Source organism: Siphateles boraxobius, unplaced genomic scaffold (assembly GCF_051911475.1).
Source record: "Siphateles boraxobius isolate OS27281-9 unplaced genomic scaffold, OSU_SipBor_1 5, whole genome shotgun sequence".
Taxonomy (NCBI): Eukaryota; Metazoa; Chordata; class Actinopteri; order Cypriniformes; family Leuciscidae; genus Siphateles; species Siphateles boraxobius.
In genome coordinates this window covers 24,954,048-24,977,495 of record NW_027509141.1, presented here as the reverse complement: position 1 = coordinate 24,977,495, position 23,448 = coordinate 24,954,048, and the positions used below count along the sequence as shown (strand labels likewise).

The window sequence follows — 23,448 nt, the reverse complement described above, 5'->3', positions numbered from 1 at the left end:
CCCTTGCGCTCATACCACCGCATCGGTGCGCTTCTAATGTGACACCGGAAGAAAAGGGGTGTGACGTCTTTCTGTTTTTAACACTAGCTAACTAGATTCTGTTTGGTTGTGAGTGTACTTAAAAGAGTAAACGCTGTTTGTGGAAAAAGAGTAGTTTTAAACTGATTTTCTGCTTTTGAAATGGCTTTTCAGGTGGTCGAGCAACAGGTTGCGTGCTCAAATGGCGCAAAGCTTTGTTAACAAAACAGCTCTGACATTAGCACTGGCAATTTAGCGAGCATATTCGTGTCTAGTATCTCACAAAACAACAAGTAGAATGTAAGGAACAGCTTTTTGGAAATATTAATAATCAATAATATCTTGTTATTATTAATTATAAATATTTGGGTCAGTTAATTGGATTAACTTGATGTGGCTGAATTAATATTACAATCAATTAATCAGTTCTTCCAACGAACTATTTTTATTATTAATTTATTCTAATAAAGGGTATCTTCCATGGCCACCGAAGAATAATTATTTCTTCGCCTGTACAGTACTTTGAGCCAGTAGCAAAAACCGTGATCGTAAAGTGACTTGTATTGCAAACAAAACAGAACCAAATACATATTATGTACAAGTTTTATTAACTAAATATAGATATTTACATGAATATAAATAAACTAAACAACATACACACATGAATACATAAATAGGTTAGTGATAGGATGAAATTGGAAACCGGAAGAGGGTCTATGAGAAGAACCATCAGAATTTCATTTTCACATTTCATTGAATTGAATACTTGCATTTGTAATGGGAACAATTCTTGAAGTTGTTGAAAATTGAAGTCGTTGATGGTTCCGGCAGCGTCAAGTGGAAGTTGGTTGAGCGTTCTCTTTCTCCAGGAACGCATGATTGGAAGTGAGGAAGTCAAAAGGATGGGTGATTGGAGTCGTTGTTGGTTGGAGTCTTTGTTCCAAAACTCCTGAGATTGTCCTTGGTTCTTTGTGAGAGAGTCTTCTCTCTTTTCCATGAGGCCGGATCTGGTTGGAATCGAGGCCTGCTGGGCCCTGGGGCCCCCGTGGAGGGGGAGGGGGCTCCCCAGTCTCACCAGAACAGTGTTGCGGCTGGATGAAAAAACTAAGAGAGGGCGGTCACTGTTGCCTGCCTCTGATATACCCTGAGAAAAGAACCAACCCATAAGGTTTGAATGGACCTATGAGTAAGGTGACATGTTCGAGAGGGGAAGCGGCTCTTAGTTGATTTATGGTCTTTGTCCCCAGCATGCTTAGACTGTTCATTCAAGCTCAAATAGACATAACAAATTCACATTGCATTCTAAGAGAAGGTGATGTACATCAAAGTGTGTGTCATTAAATGAGGATTAATTTGCTAGGAAGCATGATACAGGTGAGGTTATATTGACCGTTGGGTGGTTGTTCAACCACATACACCCCAATCAAACATACCATGTTGTTATACCTAATAGTACACGAGACAGTAAATCATCACAGTTTCTGTGAGGCATGTTCCTTCATAGATCAGAGTAACACCGCAAAGTTTATTTAATTAAAGATGGTCTCTCTCTCTTAAGCATGTGGCGCATGTGGCCACATTCCTTTGAGGTCGTAAAGTCTGTTATCAGTCTTAAAGTGTTCTGTAACCGGACACCCGGCTGACAAAGTAACTTCATTTGTGAGGTTAGTTTTGGGGGAGAGTTTCATAGACCTTTAAATTCATTAAATATAGTGAATATGAATAATTAGTGTGTGTCTGATTGGTCCAGACCCTACAAGAAGTATAACTTGAGTATATAAAAAAAATTACATTATGTTACATTTAATTGTCTTTTCTGACAGGGGTTGTTGTGAATGAAGTATAAAAATATGTCTTCTTGTGATCACCTTTCCTTGCCATACCATAGCAAGCATAATTCAGAAAACTAGCCTGTTCTCTAGTCTTACTAGGTTCACCCAAGCATCTGCCATTCTTTAAATGCCCCTTCACTCCATGAGAATATTAAAAAGCATCTGGTTGAGCAAGGGATCATTTCCCCCTTTTCTGTTCCCATCAAGTATATTTGAACCTGTTATAGAGGTCTCAGCTACTCATTTCAAAGTGTGTGTGTGTGTGTGTGTGTGTGTGTGTGTGTGTGTGTGTGTGTGTGTGTGTGTGTGTGTGTGTGTGTGTGTGTGTGTGTGTGTGTGTGTGTGTGTGTGTGTGTGTGTGTGTTTAGAGCTTCTTGTTTTCCCATTGTGTTTGTTGGATTTCTTTCAGACAGAGTTTGTAGCTTTAATCTTTGTTGTAAATCCGACCTTATCTCATCTGCGTGCTCAGAAAAGCTCCCAAAGTCAAGGAGATGAGGGCCTTAGAAGTCTCCATCAGACAAACATCTCTGGCCCTGCTTAAACCTGGCATTAAGATTTGTCTCGGGTGATCTGATCACAAGATGGATCACCATTCTCCCATGATCACTTGTGATCAGAATTTGTGACATTAAAGTGTTACTTTAAAAAAAACTTCATTTAGACCTGCATATTTTGGCAGAGACCCTTTTATCCAAAGCAAGCAACTTACCAAATGCATAATGCATCCAGTGCATTCCCTAGGAAGCAAACCCATGACCTTGGCATTGCTTGCACCATGCGGTTTGAGCTGCAGTACCGTGAGAAATAGTAAGTTGGATTTTTACCCTCATTCAGTAGTTTAAAATGTTCATGGCACTCTCAATAATGCATGTAGGTAGGGCTCTATTGCTTCCATTTTTGGTGTAATGAGAACATGCACATTGTTTTGCAACCTCAATATTTAATTCAACCGCAAACCTTCCGCCTGACTGAAATGTTAAGAATGTGAGTGACTCATGGGTAAGTTGCCAATCAAAGCAGATTAACGCACAATGCCTTTTACATATCTGCAATTCTGCTGTTCTTGCTGTTTTTTTGGGGGGGTTTAAGTACGACTTATGAACCCTAATCATTGGACAGTGGACCATAACGCTGATAATTGCCCAGATTTACTGCATTTGACATTTTGTGAAAGTGGATTCAGTTTGGCCTTGTGTGCAAACAACTTGAATGTAAAAGACCGTCTTTACAGGCATAGGGACTTACAAAGATACATCTTGAGCGTACAGTGAGATAAATATTTGAGCATCAGTGCAAAAGAATATGAGAAGACGGTCTATTTGGGAATAATAATGTAATGCAAAGCAAGAAGCAACCAAATGGGAAGAGTAAGGCGATTCATCAGATGTTGGCTGTCTCACATTTCATTACTGAGATGCCAGTCATTCCCTCACTGCTAATGCACATACTGACAGCTGTAAGCTTTGGATATCCAAAGGGCAGAGTAAGCATTTTCCTTTTTTCTCAAAGAGAGAAGCTTGTGCTGAATAACATTAATAAATCATTCTCAGTCACCGCCACCTGATACCTGCCACATACAATTTTGTCGACAGATGCAGAAAAGCCTGTTTTCCTCAATTAAACACAGAGGACAGAGGTCACCAATTAGCAAACTAGCAGTCCAGATCCAGACCCATGATTGGTTCCAGTGGGCTAGGAATCATTTATCATAAATTAATATCATTAAAATTTAGCAGATTGTGTATTTACATGGATAAACAGCATCTCAAGTGGAATGTATGTTTAATGTTATGACAACTACACTGTTTAGAGACACTTTTACTCATTTACTATTGTTTGTTTAATTGACACACAAGCACGTCTAATAATGTTTTTTCTTGTCACTTTGCATTTGTTACTTTTCTAGTCTTACTAAATATACTTTGTAAAATTGTGAAAATTAATTGGAATAAAATGTAATTATTTATTTGCAATTTTTAAATGAACAAATAAGCAGTCTCTGAGACTATTTTTACTATTTCAAATTGATTATTTCTTACTTTTTAGATATTATTGCTGTTAACCTGAAAATGCACACTAAATTTGCCTGAAATTAATAGCTATAAAGCATATTGACTCTTGAAAGTGTAAGCTATTTTTAGACCTTTGATTGATCAGATCTTTAGACTCTAATTAGTAATTTAGACTCTAGGTGGAGTTATTGAATATCCCTGAGGCCTTATGAAAGATGCTGATCTTTGACATCTGTAGCAATGGAGAAGTTTTGGTTGTGAATAACACTCAGTTTCAAGCTTAATTGTAACTGCCCTGAATCCCAAAGTGCAATCAAACTAATTTGGAAAGATTATGCCCCTGTATCTGTGGATGCCATATTTGTTTTGATGCCTTAGTGATTTCTATCACACACTTGTCTGTCCTTCACTTGCAGTTGGAATTGAAATGTCAAACCCCTGTGACCTTTCCCCAAGATCCCCGTGTGAGTTTCTGACCCTTAAAGAGCAGCTTGGATCATTAGTATCCAGCTAAGCCCTCTGTAACATTTAGATTGCCCTGCACACCCAGTCAATCCCTTTTGAGTAAGCAATCATTTGAATCTGCAGGAAAACCAACCTTGTTTTGAGTATTGGACTGTGCAAGCCTGAGAAGCACTTAGCTTGATAAATGTATCCTTAGGAACATGCAACATATATCATAACTGTTGCTTCTAAAAGTTTCATGTGAAGATATTACTTCAAAGAGCACCATTTTAGTTTACCTCAGGCTTTATTCGCTTTCGCCAGTGGACTGTAATTTCTCATTTTTACGTGTTATTGATCTTTAGATCTCATCTTCATCTTCATATACATATACATTATTTAATATAATATTTTATATATATGAGTTCTCAGAGTACTGTGTAGTAGACATTTATTTGATAAAAAAAATCTGTGTAGAAACTGTAATTCTGTGGAAATATTAGTTTTAAATAACTTCTATTTTTAATATATTTTAAAATGTCATTTATTCCCATAAATATATAATCCCTCATAAACTATTCTAATATGCTAATTTGATCCTAAAGAAAAATTTATTAATATTATCAATGTTAAAAAACGGTTGTGCTGCTTAATATTGTTGTGGAAACCATGATACATTTTTAAGGATCCTTTGATGAATAGAAAAGTACATTTTAAACTATAACATTGTAAGTGTTTTTATTGACACTGGGTCAATTTGATCCATTCTTGCTGAATAAAAGTATTACTTTCTTTAAAAAAAAAGAAAAGAAAAGATATCTTACTGATCGAATTTTTGAACTCTTTTCCAGATTTAAATGTTTTTTTAATATATATTTCTTTTTGCTTTCTGAGGCAGTCATGTATGTCGTCTTACTGTACGTACTACTTTTTCCTCACACAATACAAATGGCTCTTAGGGGGTCCTTTGCAAGGAGATTATCATATTTGAGATCCTTGCCATCAAAAGTTTTAAAGTAAAATTAAAGCAATTTGCTGACTAAATTAGTACTGTTTAAAACTCCTTGGCTAAAGCACCAAAGAAAACACTGGTCTCAGACCAGTTAAATAATCCAGATTCCACCTAGACCATTTTTTTTCTAGGTAATCTCTAGGTAGTTTCTAGCTTATCTCATTGTGAATGGAGAAACTCAATAGAGCTGTGTGAAAGAATGTGGTGGAGGTATAGACATGTGTGAGGTGATTTTTAACACCGTACTTTTGTACTCAACAGGAGTATCAAGAAAATTTCTCAAGGAATACTGGTGTCTTGTGTTGTTTTTGACTAGTCCTCCATCTCATGCTGCTTATAAAAGACTCATCTTTCAGCGTTTCCAGCGGATATTACAGAAAGCAGTCTATTGAAATATTTATTGTCACAGCTGACCTCACATGAACAGATCCCGTGTTCAAAGAGATTCTTTCCTCACATTATTCTGACAAGCATCATCACTCCTAACATTTCGCACCGAATTGTGTTTGCACTTTATTCTTTTCATTAGGAATTAGAGATAGACAATGAGAAATAGGACTGCATGTAATATTTAAAACTGTGTGTGTGTGTGTGTGTGTGTGTGTGTGTGTGTGTGTGTGTGTGTGCGTGTGTGCGTGTGTGCGTGTGTGCGTGTGTGCGTGTGTGCGTGTGTGCGTGTGTGTGTGTGTGTGTGTGTGTGGAAAATCAAGTGCTGAATTGTCCACATAGCTACCAAACCCACTTGAATGATAGAGTAATACTATATCATTATTGCATAGTCGTCACAAGGCAGTTGTTGTAAGAAATTCAATTTGCTTAAACTCATGAAGACAACTATTTATCAGATATTATTATGATTCACCCAAGCCTAGAGTATTGCATAGCGCCATTGAAGTCTTTGGATATCTCCAAACTGCTTACAAAGCTTTTCTTCCACACCAGTTATGAATAGAACTGCAATGGCCTTCTGCAGCGAAGTGGCTCTTTGAATCATCGCCCGCAGCATTGTCTTTTGACAGCCATTGTCATTCAAATGGTTTGTGCACTTCATTTAGTGATACTTTGTCACCTTTGATAGTGAGCTTTCAGTTCATTTTCATGATAATACTTTTTAATACACTTTATTTGACTGATCCATCATCACCAACACAAAAGAATAGGAGTGAGTAATGAGTTTCCAGGACTTTCGCACTGATGTGTGTCTGATACTGTATAGGCAGATGATCTAAGAGGTGGAGTTGAGTCCCCCTTCATACCAGAAGTTTTTTTTTTTCTTTTAATACACCTTTAGAATACATTTCCTGGCATCTGGAACCATACATTTTGTATTAAGGGTTCAGCAATCAATGTACACTCCAGGTGATTTCGTATTATTATTCAAGCAGCTACAATCTTATACCAGTAGCTATGCCATATTGATATTTATTAAAGCTCCTCAAGAGAAAAATGCTATTGAATTTCCCATCATACGCTATAATCAAACTTTGGAGATAATAGTGCAAGTTAAGTTTAGTTCAAGGGATATGTCAGTGCAAGCTAGTTTTCATTGATTTAAATGTGGATTTGGAAGTAGTTTAAAAATAAAAACTTAATGTTTAGTTTGGGTATGCATGATAGATCAGCACCATATCGGTTTTGAGACAATTTTAGTGACTTATTAGTTTCAGTTGGTATTAGATCATTTAAATGTGTGCATGCTCATTTCTTCCTGTCTTAACATTTACATTACCTTTAGATTCCATTTCCTTGAAGTTAATCTTCACACTCCTGATGATGACTAAATTAACTTTATTGATGGATTTTTATGAATTTATTTTATTTTATTTATTTTTTAAATGGCATGGAATTTTAATTTTGGCCTTAACATCACCATAATTATCGGCTTTTTCCGGGGTTTGTTTTACCAAATAAAATAATATACAGTATTATTATTCTCTTTAAATGGTATGGAATTTAATTTTGGCCATAAAATCTTAATAATTATTAAGTCATCATTTTTGACCAGAGTTTTGAAATCTCTTATTTAAAATTGGCGTAGAAAGTAATTTTGGAAATATAGATATTTTCTCTTAAGAGGCATGTAAACACTAAAGAATGAAGTTGCCAACACCCACTGATATACGGTTAGTTTTTTTTTAGTTTTGTCACTAGTAACGTTAAGGTTAGTCAGGCAGGCATGGATTTGGGAAAACTGATCCTTGACCAGCAGTTTTAGGCTGTGTTATCCTGCAGCAGCAACTGGATGTGGTAAATGTTTTGAGTTGGTTAATTCAATCTACAGTTCCATATGCAAGTCTGTGTGACTAGAATCTGTATATAAAGCTATATAGATATACAGTAAATGAACAGCCTCTAATTTGCAGTAATGCTCCTCTGCTTATCGCTTTTGGGATTCTTCCCACCCCCTGCTCTCCCTTTTTGTGCCTGTTTCATGCTGCTTAATTGCTGACCTTTGTATTCCATCTGCCCCTTATGTGCATCGCATCATGGTGCTGTTTAATGATCTGAGAACAGACATTGGCCTTTCACACTGATCCAGGACTGATTCCCTAACCGAATCCTAATCTCAGCTGTCGTTAAAGAAACTGGCAAATCCTGTTTCATCCCTGCTGACAGCACTTGCATGAATTTCCGTTAGTGTTCTCAAGTATTGCAATGACAGTTATTTTGCTGGCGCATTAACATTTTAAACACTAGTCTGTTATTGCAGAGTTTTTCCAGCATTGAAAATATTCTTGCGGCCGGCAAAATCAATCTTTGTCCCGCCAAAGATTAAATTGATCTTTTAATGTGACGATACCTGCCGTTCTGCAGTATAAGTACCCGCTGATAGCCAGCTGCTTTAAGAAGAGCATCAAAAGTTTCTATTTACAACGTGTTTTAGCAGCGTTGAGCTTTTCAGCCAATCACAGACATATCTGTTGAGCGCTTGAATTCAATTTCTAATCAGATGTGTTTAAGTTAGTGAGAATCCGTTTAACACTGCAAAAACTGTATTTTTGTTCTGCACGCTCGTGAATCCTTTCATTATAACCAACAAACTATAAACAGGATGTCAGTGAGAGATTTATTGCAGCTACATGGATTATAATGGGAGTTTTTGCAGGAGTGCAGCTTTGTGTACCTCTTTTGTGATTGACAGCTTTAATGATTATAATGGCAGCGATCTTTATTCACTCCCTGTATATAATATTTTCATGCTGCTAACTACACATTGCAAAGTTTCTGGATTGACACCCGTATTTAAATGTGCGATTGAATCCGATTGACAGTGATAACCATAGCAAAGTACGGAACAAATCAATCTGATATGTTCAAATGTCAAATGATCTGTGCATTAAGTCTTGGAGTGTAAATGCTAAATAATATAGAACTGACACTTTACCTTTGTAATGTGTTACTTTGTTGTTTGTTTTATTACTAACTTTTCAAATCAGTCACTCAGTGTCTTTTTTACATTTAAATGTACTGATTTAGTAAAAAATTGTTCTAAGCACTTTGTTTTATGGTCTGTCCAGACCGTGAATATTTGTTTTTTTCATGAATAAATGGGATAAGTTAATATTATAATATGTTTCTTTGCCTTTATTTTGGATTTATTGTCAGTACTGTGCTCGCAGTTTACTGGGGTAGGGTACTTTACTGTGTGTGTGTGCGTGCGTGCGTGCGTGTGTGTGTGTGTGTGTGTGTGTGTGTGTGTGTGTGTGTGTGTGGATGACGGTGTTCGTTCCCCTGAACCAAACACCCATTTTAACCCAGGTAAAAACCCTGTGTGTGTGTGTGTGTGTGTGTGTGTGTGTGTGTGTGTGTGTGTGTGTGTGTGTGTGTGTGTGTGTGTGTGTGTGTGTGTGTGTGTGTGTGTGTGTGTGTGTGTGTGTGTGTGTGTGTGTGTGTGTGTGTGTGTGTGTGTGTGTGTGTGTGTGTGTGTGTGTGTGTGGAGGTCGGTGTTCGTTCGCCTGCACCAAACACCCATTTTAACCCAGGAAAAAACCCTGTATTGGTTCATTAGTAAAACTTTGCTTATGAAGTACAGTCTTTCTGATGAATGGATGTACAAATCACTGGTGTTAGTGATTCCCTCTGCTGCATTTTATCCGTCTGTTGCGGAATTGGCAGGTCTCTGATGAGGCAAAGAGTGTGTATACGGAAAGCCTCTGCTGTGGGCAGTGGATTGCTGCGGACCTGACAGTAACCACACACACGAAGTGACAGTCAATCACACAGCCCTTGAAGCATCGTCTCGGGCTTAATGTGCAGTGAATGCAGTGCCTATTGATTTCCTCCGTTGTCCATGACTATAAATACAGATTAATAAACAACATTTTTCCAGCCGCTGGCAGCATCCTGTCCACGGGGACAGAACTCAGACTGAATTTCTGAGGGTTGAGAGAGATGATGGAGACAGGGCTTGAGATTTTGATCACTTGCACCTATCAGGACACTGAACACGAGCCCAAAGGGTCTCATCTAAAAAAAAAATACTGTCAGGATTTACTAAAGACACGCAGTGAAAAAATTGCGCTGAAAAAGCATGGACCCAATTATTTTTGCAGCTGATCTTATTCCATAAGAGTTTTCAAATGCAAAATTGATGAGAGGAGAGTATTTAAATGAATCATGCAAGGTGATTTACTAAGGTTTGCACTAGTCAATTTACAAGTATTTGTATCATTATTTAACACCCAAAAAAAGCATGTCTTAAACCAGAAGCTAATTTGCGCTGCTCTTGGTTGATTGCGTTGGTCATTATGGAAATGATCCGGCTGCATCTGTGTTCTTCAATTTATGTGTTGTCATTAGGTCACGAGCAAAACTTTCCAGTCCCATTTGTGCTTTTTTTTTTATTGCACTCTCAAGCTAATTTGCATTATTTAGTAAATCTGGCCTTTAGTGGTCTTAACCATTTTAAACTCAAATCACTGGTCAGGAAATTAGCAAGAAATGCACAAATGTTTGCAGACAGCTTTTTATTGGAAGAAGAGTCTGTGTTGTTCCACTCAATGTTAATGGCTTCAAACATTTCATGAGTTGTTGAAAAATGTCTCCCAGTTCGCTTGAGTTTAGTGTGAGACCAAATATTCTATAGGGTTCAAATCTGGACTCTGACCAGTCCAAAACATGAGCCTGATGGACTTGGATGGTTCTCAAGCTACTTCTTGGTTGTCTTTGTAATCTGGGTAGGAGCATTGTCTTATTTAAAATCTGATCATTCCTCAAATAACATCTTTTCATATTGGGAAGCAAGTCATTCTGCAATATTCTTCTGTACTGCAAAGCATTAAATGATTTTTCACAGTGAAGTAGCTCACCAGTAGCAGTAGCTAAAAAGGCTCCCCACACAATGACACCTCTTCCTGCATGCTTCACTGTGGTAGAGAGATTTTTTCACCAGATTTTTGAAGACGACGCTCTGGAGCTTCGCCATGCAACTCGTGTTTTACTGTGATCCATCCCTTCACACAGAACTTCCCATATTCAGCAGTGTATTTTTATTTTTATTTCTTAAACTTTAGTTTTTTTTTTTATGTTTTATATATATACATATATATTTGTGTGTGTCTCACTTGTAGCCCAGATAGAGCTGTTGTGTTTAAATCAGTACTTGCATGGTCACACTACTTTAGTATTAGCCTCTCGGGACATTTTGTTCAAATAGACTTACTGTTTTTCGGCTTGGGACTTTTACAGTTTTCAGCTCTAAATTACATTTGTGCAATTTGTTTCTCCAAGGATTAGTTTATCATGCACAGGTTAAGCTCATTCGCACAATAAAATTAGATTTGTAATATAACTCTAAATTTACTCTTAGTAAAATGTATTTGTTTCTGTTCCCTGAATATGGGCTTAAGGATTTCACTGTTGCAGACCAAACATAAAGACCCTCTAAAACGGTAGCATGAAGGATTTTCAAGCTTCTGAACCCACATAATATCCTTCTGTACTCCATCAATGCCAAAAAAACAAAACTCTCTCCATTGGAGGGCCCAACTTTCAGGCTGCCTTAAGCTTTTCTCCTTCCACAAGTTTTACCAACCCTTCTCTCTTTTACCACAATTCACAGAGAAGATTGTTTCGATTCATCAATGCCATCTGCGGCATAGCCGTGCTAATGATACCCACTGCTGGGTAATGCGTCTAAGTGAGAAAGCTTTTTTGTACTGTTAGCCCTCCTTCGCTCTGAATTTGGATGATGTTCATGTTTGTGCCTGAGAGACACGAGGTGGGAGTGTCCTGAGAGTACAGTACTATGGTTCATTCATATATTTTAATGAGACTCAACACATGAAGTTATTAATTAGGGTATAGATATACAGAGGTCTAGATATAATTTCAACAGGAAATTTGATTTACAGTATTGATGTGTAATATTGACGATAATGAAATGTTCCCTAGGCTTAAGGATCTACATTACGCCTCTGGTCATGATATCTAAATAAAAATAAAAAAATGTGATGGATTTTCAATATGGTTAACAGACCATTTCAGTCAATTCCAGCCTCTTAGTTTAAAATCAACAAACGCAGGCAGAAATGCAAAACTCAAAATGTTTTTATTTATTTATGTGGAAAACATGGTCTTCAGCATTTACAAATCAGAAACCACATTGGCACTAATGCACATTTAATTGGCTTTCTCCAAATGAAATGTTCATAAGTGCCAGTGTGTGAATATGTTATAGTGAATACTTATTAAGAAGGATAAAAATGAAGAACAATTGCAAGTTTTTTACTTTTAATAAATGTTTTTCTGGGTTTTAAGCCATCCACCAATGTACAGTATTTGCATATCCAAAATATTTTGCAACAAAAAGCAAAAGATTTTTAAATTGGACTGATGTTTTGTTTGTTTTAAAGGCAGAATGCATAGACTTGAATAGGTGCAGTATTTCCATTTGAGCATCTATACATTTCTTACATAATAAAGCATGTAGACCCACTTATGCAAGAATTATTCTTATATTTATTCTTTTATTATGACTTTTCTCATGGTCCTTTTTTTCACTTCCTTCTATTTAGTGGTGATTAATAATGCAGTGTGTTTTCCCATTAACTAGCGGCTTTAACAGAGGAGCAAAGACTGTCACGTCCGTAATGTCATACAATGGGAGTTTAGCATCAGCAAACAACTAAATAAAGGGATAATTGCAGCTTTAGTTTTATCCAAATACCTAAGCAATATAATTAATCCATCTTCTTGCTCACAATTGGTCCAATGGTGCACAACCAAAAACAGACTGTGGCATCATCAGATGCAAGCCCCTCCCACTGCATAGAGGTATTTTAAAACAGGTCAGCATGTCACTGGTTAAGATATCTTGAGTGATATGTTGTGTTGACAGGTATTGCATTAATAAGGAAGTGCAGGGGCGCCTAGAAACACACTGATTGACAATATGCTGCCTCCAAGTCTGGCCAGGTTGACCTCTTGCCCATCTAGGAAAAATCGACCTCTCTGTAGTGTGTATGTGTGGGTTTTGGCTGTTGCCAGAGAGACAGAGGTGAGCTGCCAGGGGCCAGGTTATTTGTCAGCGGTGTTCATAGCAGTGCACTCAGCAGACTGTGCATTTGTCTATAATATTGAGGCAGGGACTCAAGCCATATCTAGGAACCAGAATATCTTTCCTGATAAAAAATAAAAATAAATGCTGAAACCAGCCTAAAATGGTTTCTCCGCCTGGCCAAGCAGGTATTTAATTGGTTTAGCTGGGCAACTAGCTGAAAAGTGCCCAAAATCTGAGTGAAACAAGCCAATAGACCAGCCTGATTAGGCTAAGATCACAAAACCAGCTTACTAGATGCTTAAACCATCGTAAGCTGGTTTTTCAGCATGTCCAATCATGTATTTACTTGCTTTATATGGGCAACTAACTAAAAAGTGCCCCGAACCCATCTAAAACCAGCCAACAGACCAGCCTGATCAGGCTTAAAACATCTTAAACCAGTTTAAACTGGTTTTCTGGTTTATTTTTTGCTTAAACCAGCCTAATATGGTATTTCAGTAGGGCCAAGCATGGTTTAAGTGGGCAACTAGCTGAAAAACAAGCTTAGACTGGTTTTAAGATGCTTTTTTCAGTGGGGATAGAGAGTTGTGGGCTCTTCTGACTTGGGTCAGTAAGCAACCACCCATACAACTCTTGCTACTGCCTAGTAACCACTCAGAACAACCTAGCAACCACATAGCAAAGCCTTCCAGCCATATTTTCAGCTCTCTATACACAAAACAGTCTTTAAGTGCATGTATTCTCCCTGCACAGCTATTTGTCAGCAGACTCTTATTGCATCTTTTCATTATTTTCATAACCTTTGACCCCTTGATAAAAGCTTTATATCTAGTAAGCAGGAGGCCAGCGTAGTGCTGCACAGGGTCGTCTGACCACTCCAAACTGTATTACTTCACTTTTGTTGATATGTTTATTATGTTTGGCTACCTTTGTGGCACTAATGTGATAAGAAAGGGCAGAAAAATAGTTTTTAGCCTAATGACCCTGTATTAAAACAGAATTATAGCTCGCGTAAGCAGTCTTGATATTAAGAAATGTCTGGAGTGTGTGAAAGTTAAATGATAATGACTCTCTAAATTGTCCAAAGGCAACATGAGGATGGCACTTTGGTGGTGTAAAACAAAAAATGAACCCTATAAAGCCTCTTTCTAAATAGTCATTTTATTTGCTCTTTGCGACAGAAATATTTCAGAAATGAACTATCTCTACAGGGCTGCGTGCAAAGAGCCTTCAATAGCTCCATTAAAAATTTCTCAAATGAGTCAGTCCTGATAGGTTTAGCAAGTTGAATCTGAGGGAAGATGGAAATAGGAAAGACTTTAATCAGGCTGGATGTGGTAACATTAATGATAGTCTTTTTCTTGTATACATTGAAACACTGTAAATAGTTTTTGCAATTTTTTAATATTTATATTCTTGCATTTATTTTTATTTTTAGAAAGTTTTTATATAAAATTGTTTATATAGTTTTTAGATAAGTTTGTTTTTGTTTTGTTTTTACTACACATGACTTGTAAAAATTAGACATGACCTAAAATCGAAAGATAGTACAACCTATTGATTGGACTGTACTTGTATCCCACACAGCCTCAGTTTTCATTCACATCAAGTGAAATGTGGTGTCTACCTAGTGACTACGGTCCATTAAACACATTTGTATGGATGATTTTCACTTCTGCCAAAGGATCTGCCCAAAGGTTAATGCGAAAGAGAAATATATTTTGTATCAGTGCAACCTGCTATACAAACCATAGGGTCGTTGTTGTTGTTGTTTTTTCAAAGAAAGGTTTGACAGCTTCTATATCCTCGGACCTTTTCTTTGTTATGAGTAATTTCTTAAACTTTCACTGAGACAGAAAGGAAGATCTGTAATGTTACTCAAGTTGGTCAAACACAGTGTACTTTAACCATGCAGATCACAGTTCCATAAGGTGCTTCAGTCAATACCGATATTATACTGAGAAAATTAGGTTAGGGGTCAGTAAACCTCTCAGTGCACCATTGCCCAGTTTTGTCTTTACTTTCTACTTAAACAGGTAGCTATTATGGTAATGGTTGTTCATTTTCTCCATTTATTAAACTGCCTCAGTGCACCAAAAGATTAAGCCTTGAATAATGTGCTGCACTTTACAACTTCATCTTAATATATACAAAAACTTATGCACATACCTTGCACAAGTAAATGACTGGCTATTTCAATGTCCTCAATATGCATTAAATGGTTCATCTGGCTTTGTCATGCCATTAGTAACCCAGCAGAGCACAGATTTGTGAAGAGCCCTCTTAGATACAGAATATTTTCGGTCCATAACGAAAGCTTTCAATCAATACCTTGTAACCAAGAAGCATCTGTAGAACTAGGCAGACATAAAAAGCAGAAATGTGAATTCAGTCATTCATCACCATGACCCACTACTGAAAATTATGCCATGACACAACAGGGATATTATTGACTCAGCCGGACTAAAAATGGACCCCTCTTGGCTTCAGGGTTCCCACGCTTTTTTAAACAAACTTTTCTAGTTTTTCCATGTCATTCCAGTCTATTTTTAAAAAGTCATTTTTAGAGAGCGTAATCACAATGAATATTTTCTAACTCATGAAATATTTTTAAAACTATATTAGTTTCCTAATTCCTAATACTTTTCCATCACCGTGCACCTATATCTCAGGGTTCTTCAACAGTCGGTCTGCAAACCCTAGGGGGTCCATGGCATTACTGTAAGGGGTCCGCCAATTTTTGTTTGATCCCAAACTATTTTTTGTCAAAAATAAAAAATGAGGTTAAATTAAAGATTATTATTATTAATAAACCTTGATTTAACTGATTGTTTTCCCCCACAAACGTTCGAATTTTTACAATAATAATTTTTAAAATAATTATACATTTTTACAATAATAACTAATAATATTAATAATAATTACCAAATTGGAGTTAATCAAATGTGATGCTGCTACTTATCGTGAAAGGTCCACGAGCCAGGACTCGAACTCGGGTCGCCCGAAGCACAACGGTGCTACATGTCGGAGCACTTGCACACGAGGCTATCGCCGCCGACTAGAATGCAAGTTTTATACAATATGTAACAGGGGGTTCTCCTTATACACTGGGGATCCTTGGGCTAAAAGAGTTTGAAGACCCCTGCTCTAGCTAGTAAAGTGCACTGTAGGATGAGGACCAGCATTTAGAAAGGATGGGAAAAGAAGGAATTTGCAGTGTAACATGTCTGAGAACAGAATAAGTCACATTTAGGGGCTTTGTAAGTGTACGCAGGTAACAGGAGCAGATACAGAGACACAGAGAAAAGGGCACTTGAAGACACTTCAATTAGCAGCATCTGTTCAGGTGTGCAGCCGGCTATGAAGTCTGAGTCACGAGAGGGAGGGGAAGAAAGAACAGGCAGTGCTGAGATGGTATCTGTTAAAGGGAATGGCGAAGAATGAATGCTGTCTGACATAATGATGTGGAAAATGACAAGCACAATTTCATATCTCCTGTCAAAGCCTGTGGTAATTGACACACAATCCCTCACGGAAATGACATACCGGCACTCTCCATGTCGGCGTCAGGTGGTGTAAGGTGTGTGATATGACAAAGGAGCCATTTATTTATGATGCTCGTGATATAGTCTGTTGAAAGATCGGTACGCCGCCCTTGTTCCTTCCACACAGGTACACAGAAATCCCTTGTGGCTTCTGAGAACCTTGCGATGTTACCGCACGGAGGAAGATGATTGATGGCGGTTGTAAATCTCAGCACTCTCTCGTCCTCATCAAACGAACATTGTTAGGTTTTTTTCCTCTTCCTTTTCAGATCCGAGGGAAATTTGTGATTCGGTGTGTTGTTCGTTGCACTGTACAGGAAATTGCTACCTGTCACTTTCAATGCACATTGATTACGGCTACGGCGTGGGCCGCGGACGGAGGATGATTATTTGTCTTTAAAAGCCATTCAGTGGATGTGGCGCTTTCGCGTGGTGCGTGTCACTGTTTCAGAGTTAATTACAGATGAGCAGTAATAGCTGCGAGATGCTCGGTGACTCACGAGCCAGAGTCGCTCAGACACACTCCGCACGCTTTTCTTGTAGGAGGCCTGCACTTTGCCGCCCTCGGCCACTTACGAAGGCGAAAATGTCAAACCTCTCGGTTAGCTCGAACCTGAACAAGCTCAAATCTTCTGTCTTTCTGTCTTGCAGAGCCTTCGGTCCACCACCGGCAGAAGGCATTGGTTTCTGATCTCACTTTCCAGACAGGCATGTCGAGCTTGATGGACTTCACTCCAGATTCTTCACTTGACAAGGGTAAGATGTCCAAATATGCATAAGCACAATATTGCCTAGTTCTTGCCTAGTTGTAATTTTCCACAGGCTGTGAACATGCGGAGCTCGGGTAATTCATCACAACGCTGAATGGCTATAAAACAAAACCATTGTCCTGTGGATTTTCAGCCTCTCCCCGCTCATGTGTTTGTGAGGAGCAAAGCGTATGCGACTTAAGAAACGCACTTCTACAAATTGCGAGAGAGTCATCTTGTAAGAAAACAAAAAAAGCTTTGTCTGATTCGTATAATGTCACCCGCTGTGGGGAGGCGTCATTATGAAGTGTATTGATTGAACTGGAAATTGAACAGAATCTCTAAGTCTTATTCTAGACATCCCATTTTCCACACATAATGACGCCTGTTACTCTCCATTGCCTTTCCTCCGGAGTGCTGTCCTCCTAAATCATAATCTTTATGTCTTTATCAAAGCCTGCATCACAAAGAACCCAAACTACCCTCTTAGGATGATAGAGGGTCTTCATTTTAACCAGTAGCAGGAATCATTTTCGACTTCACTCGGGCTAATGGTGAACACTGAATGCTAATGTATTGCAAGCAACCGCAGCATGGGTTCGTATGGGCTTTATACTATTAATATACATACTAATTTTTATTACAATATTTTAGTACAGTCTATTCGGTTTTATTTTATTCTATTCTTTTATGGATATTTATTTTATTATCTTTTATTCTGTTTGTTCTTCTATGTTCATTTCTCTTCTTTTTTTCTATTTTGTTTTGCTGTTCATTTCTGTTTATATTAATAAATAGATAACTGGCTGATAACACTGCCTGCTACTTAGCTCTTTTTATGTATGTTTCATTTTCACAGTATTATGTTTATGTTGGCCTTAAATCTGGCCATATACAGTACCAACAATGCCATGGTATATATCAAAGTATCATGGTATTTTCTAATTCAGTAATGGTACTGTCACAGGTTTTGCTAAGAGCTGTTCCATTCTATCTTATTCTTTCTCTTTCTCTTTGGATTTTTTTCTTTTTTTCTGTTTCTATTCTTTTCCCTTCTATTGCTCGTTTCACCCTGTGTGAAAAGCATTATTGATGTTGTGCTTGCTGTCAGTACTTCATTACTCCCAGCCAAGCCTTAAATTGTTTTGAAAGATAACGCTCGGTCTGCCAGGCAACTGTATCTATGCAGTTGAGAAATAAAATGAAGCAGGCTGCCATATTAGAGCTCCTTTAATGTACTAAAATCATTACTTTCAGCCTTGTGTGCTCATACAAGCTCACTTATGTGCAACATAACAACTTGAGAGAAAGACTCAGTGGTTGAGCTTTCCCTGATGGACACATGTACATTTAATCAACACGCAACACACTTGGGCACATCCTGTGTTATATATTAAGGCAGTCACTTATTCATTACACAAACAGCATATGCTTTATATTGTATCACGTTGAGTTGTTTGTGTACAAACTGGTCATTTTTCTCCCAGCACGCACTCTGAACTCAGCACCAGCATTCTGGTCTTTAAGAGAGAGTGATAAAAGGAGAGATGAGTCAGTGTTAAGACCCTAAGAGTCCTTGATTCCTCTTCCTGGCTGTGTTTGAGACTGCCACTCAGCTGTAGGTTGAAGCCTGTGCACTGTGACAGAGAGTGGGCCCCTATCTGCCGGTGACTCCATTAGCTCTATGAGGCAGGGGACACTCATCCAGACTTTTATCTGACAAAACGTCCCACAGATCCCTGCATGGAGTTATGGGAAATTGCTGCAAGGAATTATGGGATGTGGATGGGAAAAAAAACATGGATTGCTGAAGCAGGGTGGGGTGTCAGCTTCACAAACGGTGTTTTCAACTACACGGTATTGCTGTTTCTGTTTTGCACACACATCCAATAATAACACAAGTACAGAGATAAAAGTTTATAGTCCGTATAATATAAACACTGATGTGTTTACACAGCGATCAAAATGATCAAAATTATAAGGTGTGATATCACACTGATTGTTGACAATCTTAAAGAGATATTTTACCAAAAAGGAAAATTCTGCCGTCCCTTAGTCTCCCTCATGTTGTTCCACATTCGTTTCAAATCTCGCTTTTCTTCCACATGAAAGGAGAACTGAAGCAGAATGTCCTGCATGCTCTTTCCTATACATTAAAAGTGAACAGCTCTGTAAATGACTAAAAAGCACAATAAAAGGATCAGAAAAGTATTTAATTGTATTTTATTTTAATTTTCAGCTAATTTTGAATAAAACTTTAGCTGTCCTAATCCAGGACATTTCCTGGATTCTTTTTTTGTGTTAAAAAAGTGAGCATCATAAAAGGATCATAAAAGTAGTCCATATGGTTTCTTTTATTTTATTTTGTAGTTCTTACTGTCAGTTTGATCTATTAGGTTTGTTAATTGTAATAAAGTGAATCGCTCCAAAAATGTCAAAAAAAAAGCATAACTTGTTTAGTATAGTATGTTAGCTTATGATTTTTGGTGCCCGACAGCTTTAGTTCCCATTCACTTTCATTGAATGACAAAGAGCAGCATTCATGCTCCAAATCTTTTCTTTTTGTGTTCCATGTACATATAAAATTCATACTGGTTTTGAACTAGTAAATGATGACAGAATACATTTTTTGGGGTGTTTCTTTGTTTCTTTACCATTAGAGAACAGGGCAATCTATCTGTGTCTTGTTTCCACCATTAGATGGAGCTGCAGGGCCGCTGAAGAGAGACTCACCTGCCCTCTCACCTGATCAGAAAAGCTATTTGTCTCCTCCCCCTGTCCTATGAATGCGCCTGTTCATACAAGGCAGTGTCATTCCCTTTTTGAACTCTCTGCACCTTTTAGGCCGAGAGGAGTGTGTGAGAGTATAGGAAGAGTGTAGAGGGGGTGGGGAACTTCAGAAAACGCCCTAGAGAAACTCCCAGAACTGGTATACGGGCTCACAGAGGAAGGCGGCTCAAACTTGTTTATAGTCACTCGGGAACCCCTCCCTAGTAACCTGTCAGGGAGGAGCGCACGGACTGTGGTAGGAGTGAACCGTGTACCTGTGTGTGTGCGGGAGGTTTAGTTGAGTTTTCTTGCTATGAGAAAAAGCACCGGCGCTGAAAGTGGAGCCTGCCGGAGCCGGCACTGCGGGAGTCATGAGATCTGAAAGAGAGGAGGGCAGGCCAGGTGAGTGTTTGCGTGTGTACGAGTGCTCAAGATGGAAACTACAGCAGTTACACACCACTGAATCATATAACCAGCTTACCAGGCATGTAAATCTGTATGTGTTACGATGCACAGGGGCTTGTCACGTGTGTCAGCAAGTGTTGGGTCAAATGTAGGATATTGGATGACCTGTAACTGTGATTCCCAACCAGGAGGTTCTTTGGAAACATTTTGCTTTGTTCAAGCTACTGTATAAGACTTAAAATACTAACATTGTGGCTGCTTGAAGGTTAAAAGACTTACTCATATTAAATCTCTCTGATTTAAGTGAACACTTCCTTCAGTTCCTTTTTGAAGAAATATAGTGGGTTATGATAGAAATTTAAAAAGAGAATATTTCAGGTTTTGTGTCATTATGGACTTACTGATGGGAAACATAATTCAAAAAAGTGACCTATATCCCATACTGCTGATTTAACCTTTTGTACTTTGATACATGACCACCTTTTGGACTATTTGATGAGTCAAGGACATACAAACAAAGCATGTGGTTGTCTTTAATTTCATGTAATCTTGAGTAATACTATGATTTACCATGTGTGACGTGTAGCTCTTACCCAGCAATCAGCTGTAATTACGTTAGTGACACATATGTTGTTTGTGAGAGCATATGAAATTGCGATCATAAAGTGGCATCATTCTTTGTTTATGTGGGGATATATGCGCAACGTATCCCTTAATCAGACCCATAATCAGTCACAATAATCTGCTTTGCCTTTGAATTTATGAAAATGATCAGAGTGATCGTGTGAAATGTTTCAGTGATATGTTGTAAAAACGGTCAAATACACACCGAAATTAAAAGAAAAACATTTCATAATCCTTAAAAAAGTTAGTTAATTCTTAATTTTAATTAACTTTTATTTTCAAAGTGGAAACATTTTATGGCCATTTCCCAAGCTTTTTGTAAATCTAGTTTCTGTCTGTTGTGACATTTAAAATTTTTTACAATCCTCTCTCAATGGTTTACTCACAAAACCATTAAAGCTGATCCGGAATCAGCCACTGTTTGTACGTCTATGGATGGTAATAATACCCGCGTCTTCTCCACACCCCGCTAAATCAACACTGTGAGACTGATCTTTACACTCCTTATTCAAAGTCTAACAACAGACCCAGCAGGAACTTATGGATCATATTTAGGCACTTGGATAGTTGCCATCGGCAAAACAGGAGGAATGCAAACCATGCATACTGTAGCTTACACAACATTACACTGCCTCATAGTGCACATAGTTTGAATTCACGCTCATGAAGATAATTATATAGGTGATTAATGTGTTAGGTGTCTTAAGAAGTCAGGTTTCATCAAAAGCTGCTCAGCTGTGTGCTTTTGAATGCTTGTTTTATTATCTGATTCATTGGAATCTAAGTGTTTGATCTTGATTGTATGACAGTGCAGCTTGTGCCTTTGAAAGTCTTTACAGGTAGTAATGTTTTTGCCTGAATGATTGAATTGTGTTATTGTGTTCTTCCTTAACCTTGCCTCAAGACGCTTACACCATTGCTCTTTGAGATCAGCTAATATTAGACGAGTACATTGGTGCTGATCTGTTGTTAAGAACAAACATGCTGGCATATACAATTGTTGTGTTTGTGTATGGTTTTTGTATCTATGGTAGGGCTGGACAATACAGCAGAGACATACCTGGTGATATTCAGTATATTTAAGTATTTGCACTGAAATGGACTTTATAGCATTTATTTATTTAACTATTGGGTTATAATTTTTTTTTTTTTAAAGAAGTCTCTTATGCTCACCAAGCTTGCATATATTTTATCAAAAGGACAGTAAAACAGTAATATTTTGGAATATTATTACAATTTAAAATAATAATTTATTCCTGTTTGAAGGCAAAGCTGAATTTTCAGCATCATTCCTCCATTCATCTCCGTGTCACATGATCCTTTAAAATCATTCTAATATGTGGATTTGGTACTAAATTAATATTAAAATCTTTAAAACAGATGTGCTACTTAATATTTTTGTCGAAACCACATATTTTTTTGCAATTCTTTGATGAATAGAAAGTTCAAAAGAACAGCATTTATTTGAAATAGAAATCTTTTTAACAATATAAACGTCTTAACTGTCACTTGATCAATTTAATGCATTCTTTCTGAATAATAAATCTTACTGAACTTTCAAATGGTAGTGTATTTTTGTAAAATATTTTAAAATATTTTACAAAAATACACTACCATTTGAAAGTTCAGTAAGATATATATAAAGGTTTTTTGCATGATGATAGTAATAAATGACTCTTTAAAAATGTATAGTTTGAACTGATTCCAAAAAAATGAATCAACTTTGACATTTTACAATAAAGCAGAGAAGCTTTGAAGATCTGACTTGATACTCTTGATAATTCTAATTACTTTTTTTTTAGATTTCTGTAGATTGATATTTTAGATATTGCAATTTTTGTTGATGCAGAAATGCATTTGTGTCTGTTTATTTCATCATTTACAAGTGGACAAACAGGTAGTGTCTGTGTGTGTGCTCATAGTCCACTGGTATTTTGAGATTGTTTGTGCCACCAGCGCCAACAGGGCTTGGTATGACCTCTGCGGCTCACTGATCTACTTGGTGCCAGTGGTTACGCTCCAAATAGATGAAGATAATGAGTTTGACCCTCCAAGCCCCTGATGCCAGATGGTTCTGTCAAGCTCTGCCCTTCTCTTTCACCCCAGTGTACAAACTACAAGTTCACACCACAGCTCACGGACAAGTTTCATGCAGCCAAAACCCTGTCTGGAGCACCCACGCCGACAGCTACTACAAGATGCTGCATTCCATCACCTCGGCCAAATCCACAGGGATTTTGAAGAGAGACACTTCACGTAAGTGTTTGTGTTACGTAACAGAGCAAATGATACGTCCTAAACAAAATTGTGCAGTCGGAAAGAACTGTCCAACAGGATTTGCTGCTGCCAAGCTAAATGACAGAACAAAGTGGTTTTATTCCAGAATCAGAGGAAAGCGTATGCTTGAGTAGGAAGTGAACAACAACAACAGTAACAGCGTTTTGAATATTTGAGGTCGATCCATTATTGCTTCACAGTGACTGGCAGGCCAAGTTTCCAAACACGAATTGGACGTCACAGGCATGTAAATGTGTGCG

General features: G+C 37.7%; 1 protein-coding gene across 9 annotated transcripts in view; it reads left to right on the top strand.

Annotated features, from left to right (window-relative positions):
- Positions 1-23,448, top strand: part of kaznb (kazrin, periplakin interacting protein b) — a 154,551-nt gene that overhangs the window by 108,972 nt on the left and 22,131 nt on the right. For 5 of the 9 annotated variants that reach the window (XR_013194892.1, XR_013194891.1, XM_077203539.1 and 2 more), the window contains exon 5: positions 17,016-17,120. Coding sequence is in view for 5 of the 9 variants with exons in the window: in XM_077203539.1 (XP_077059654.1) it covers positions 17,016-17,120 (105 nt within the window). In the remaining 4 variants the exon portion in view is untranslated. Of the gene's footprint in view, positions 1-17,015; positions 17,121-20,108; positions 20,285-23,017; positions 23,168-23,448 lie in introns of those variants that run through there. The other 4 variants (XR_013194893.1, XM_077203542.1, XM_077203543.1 and 1 more) reach the window with 3 other exon arrangements.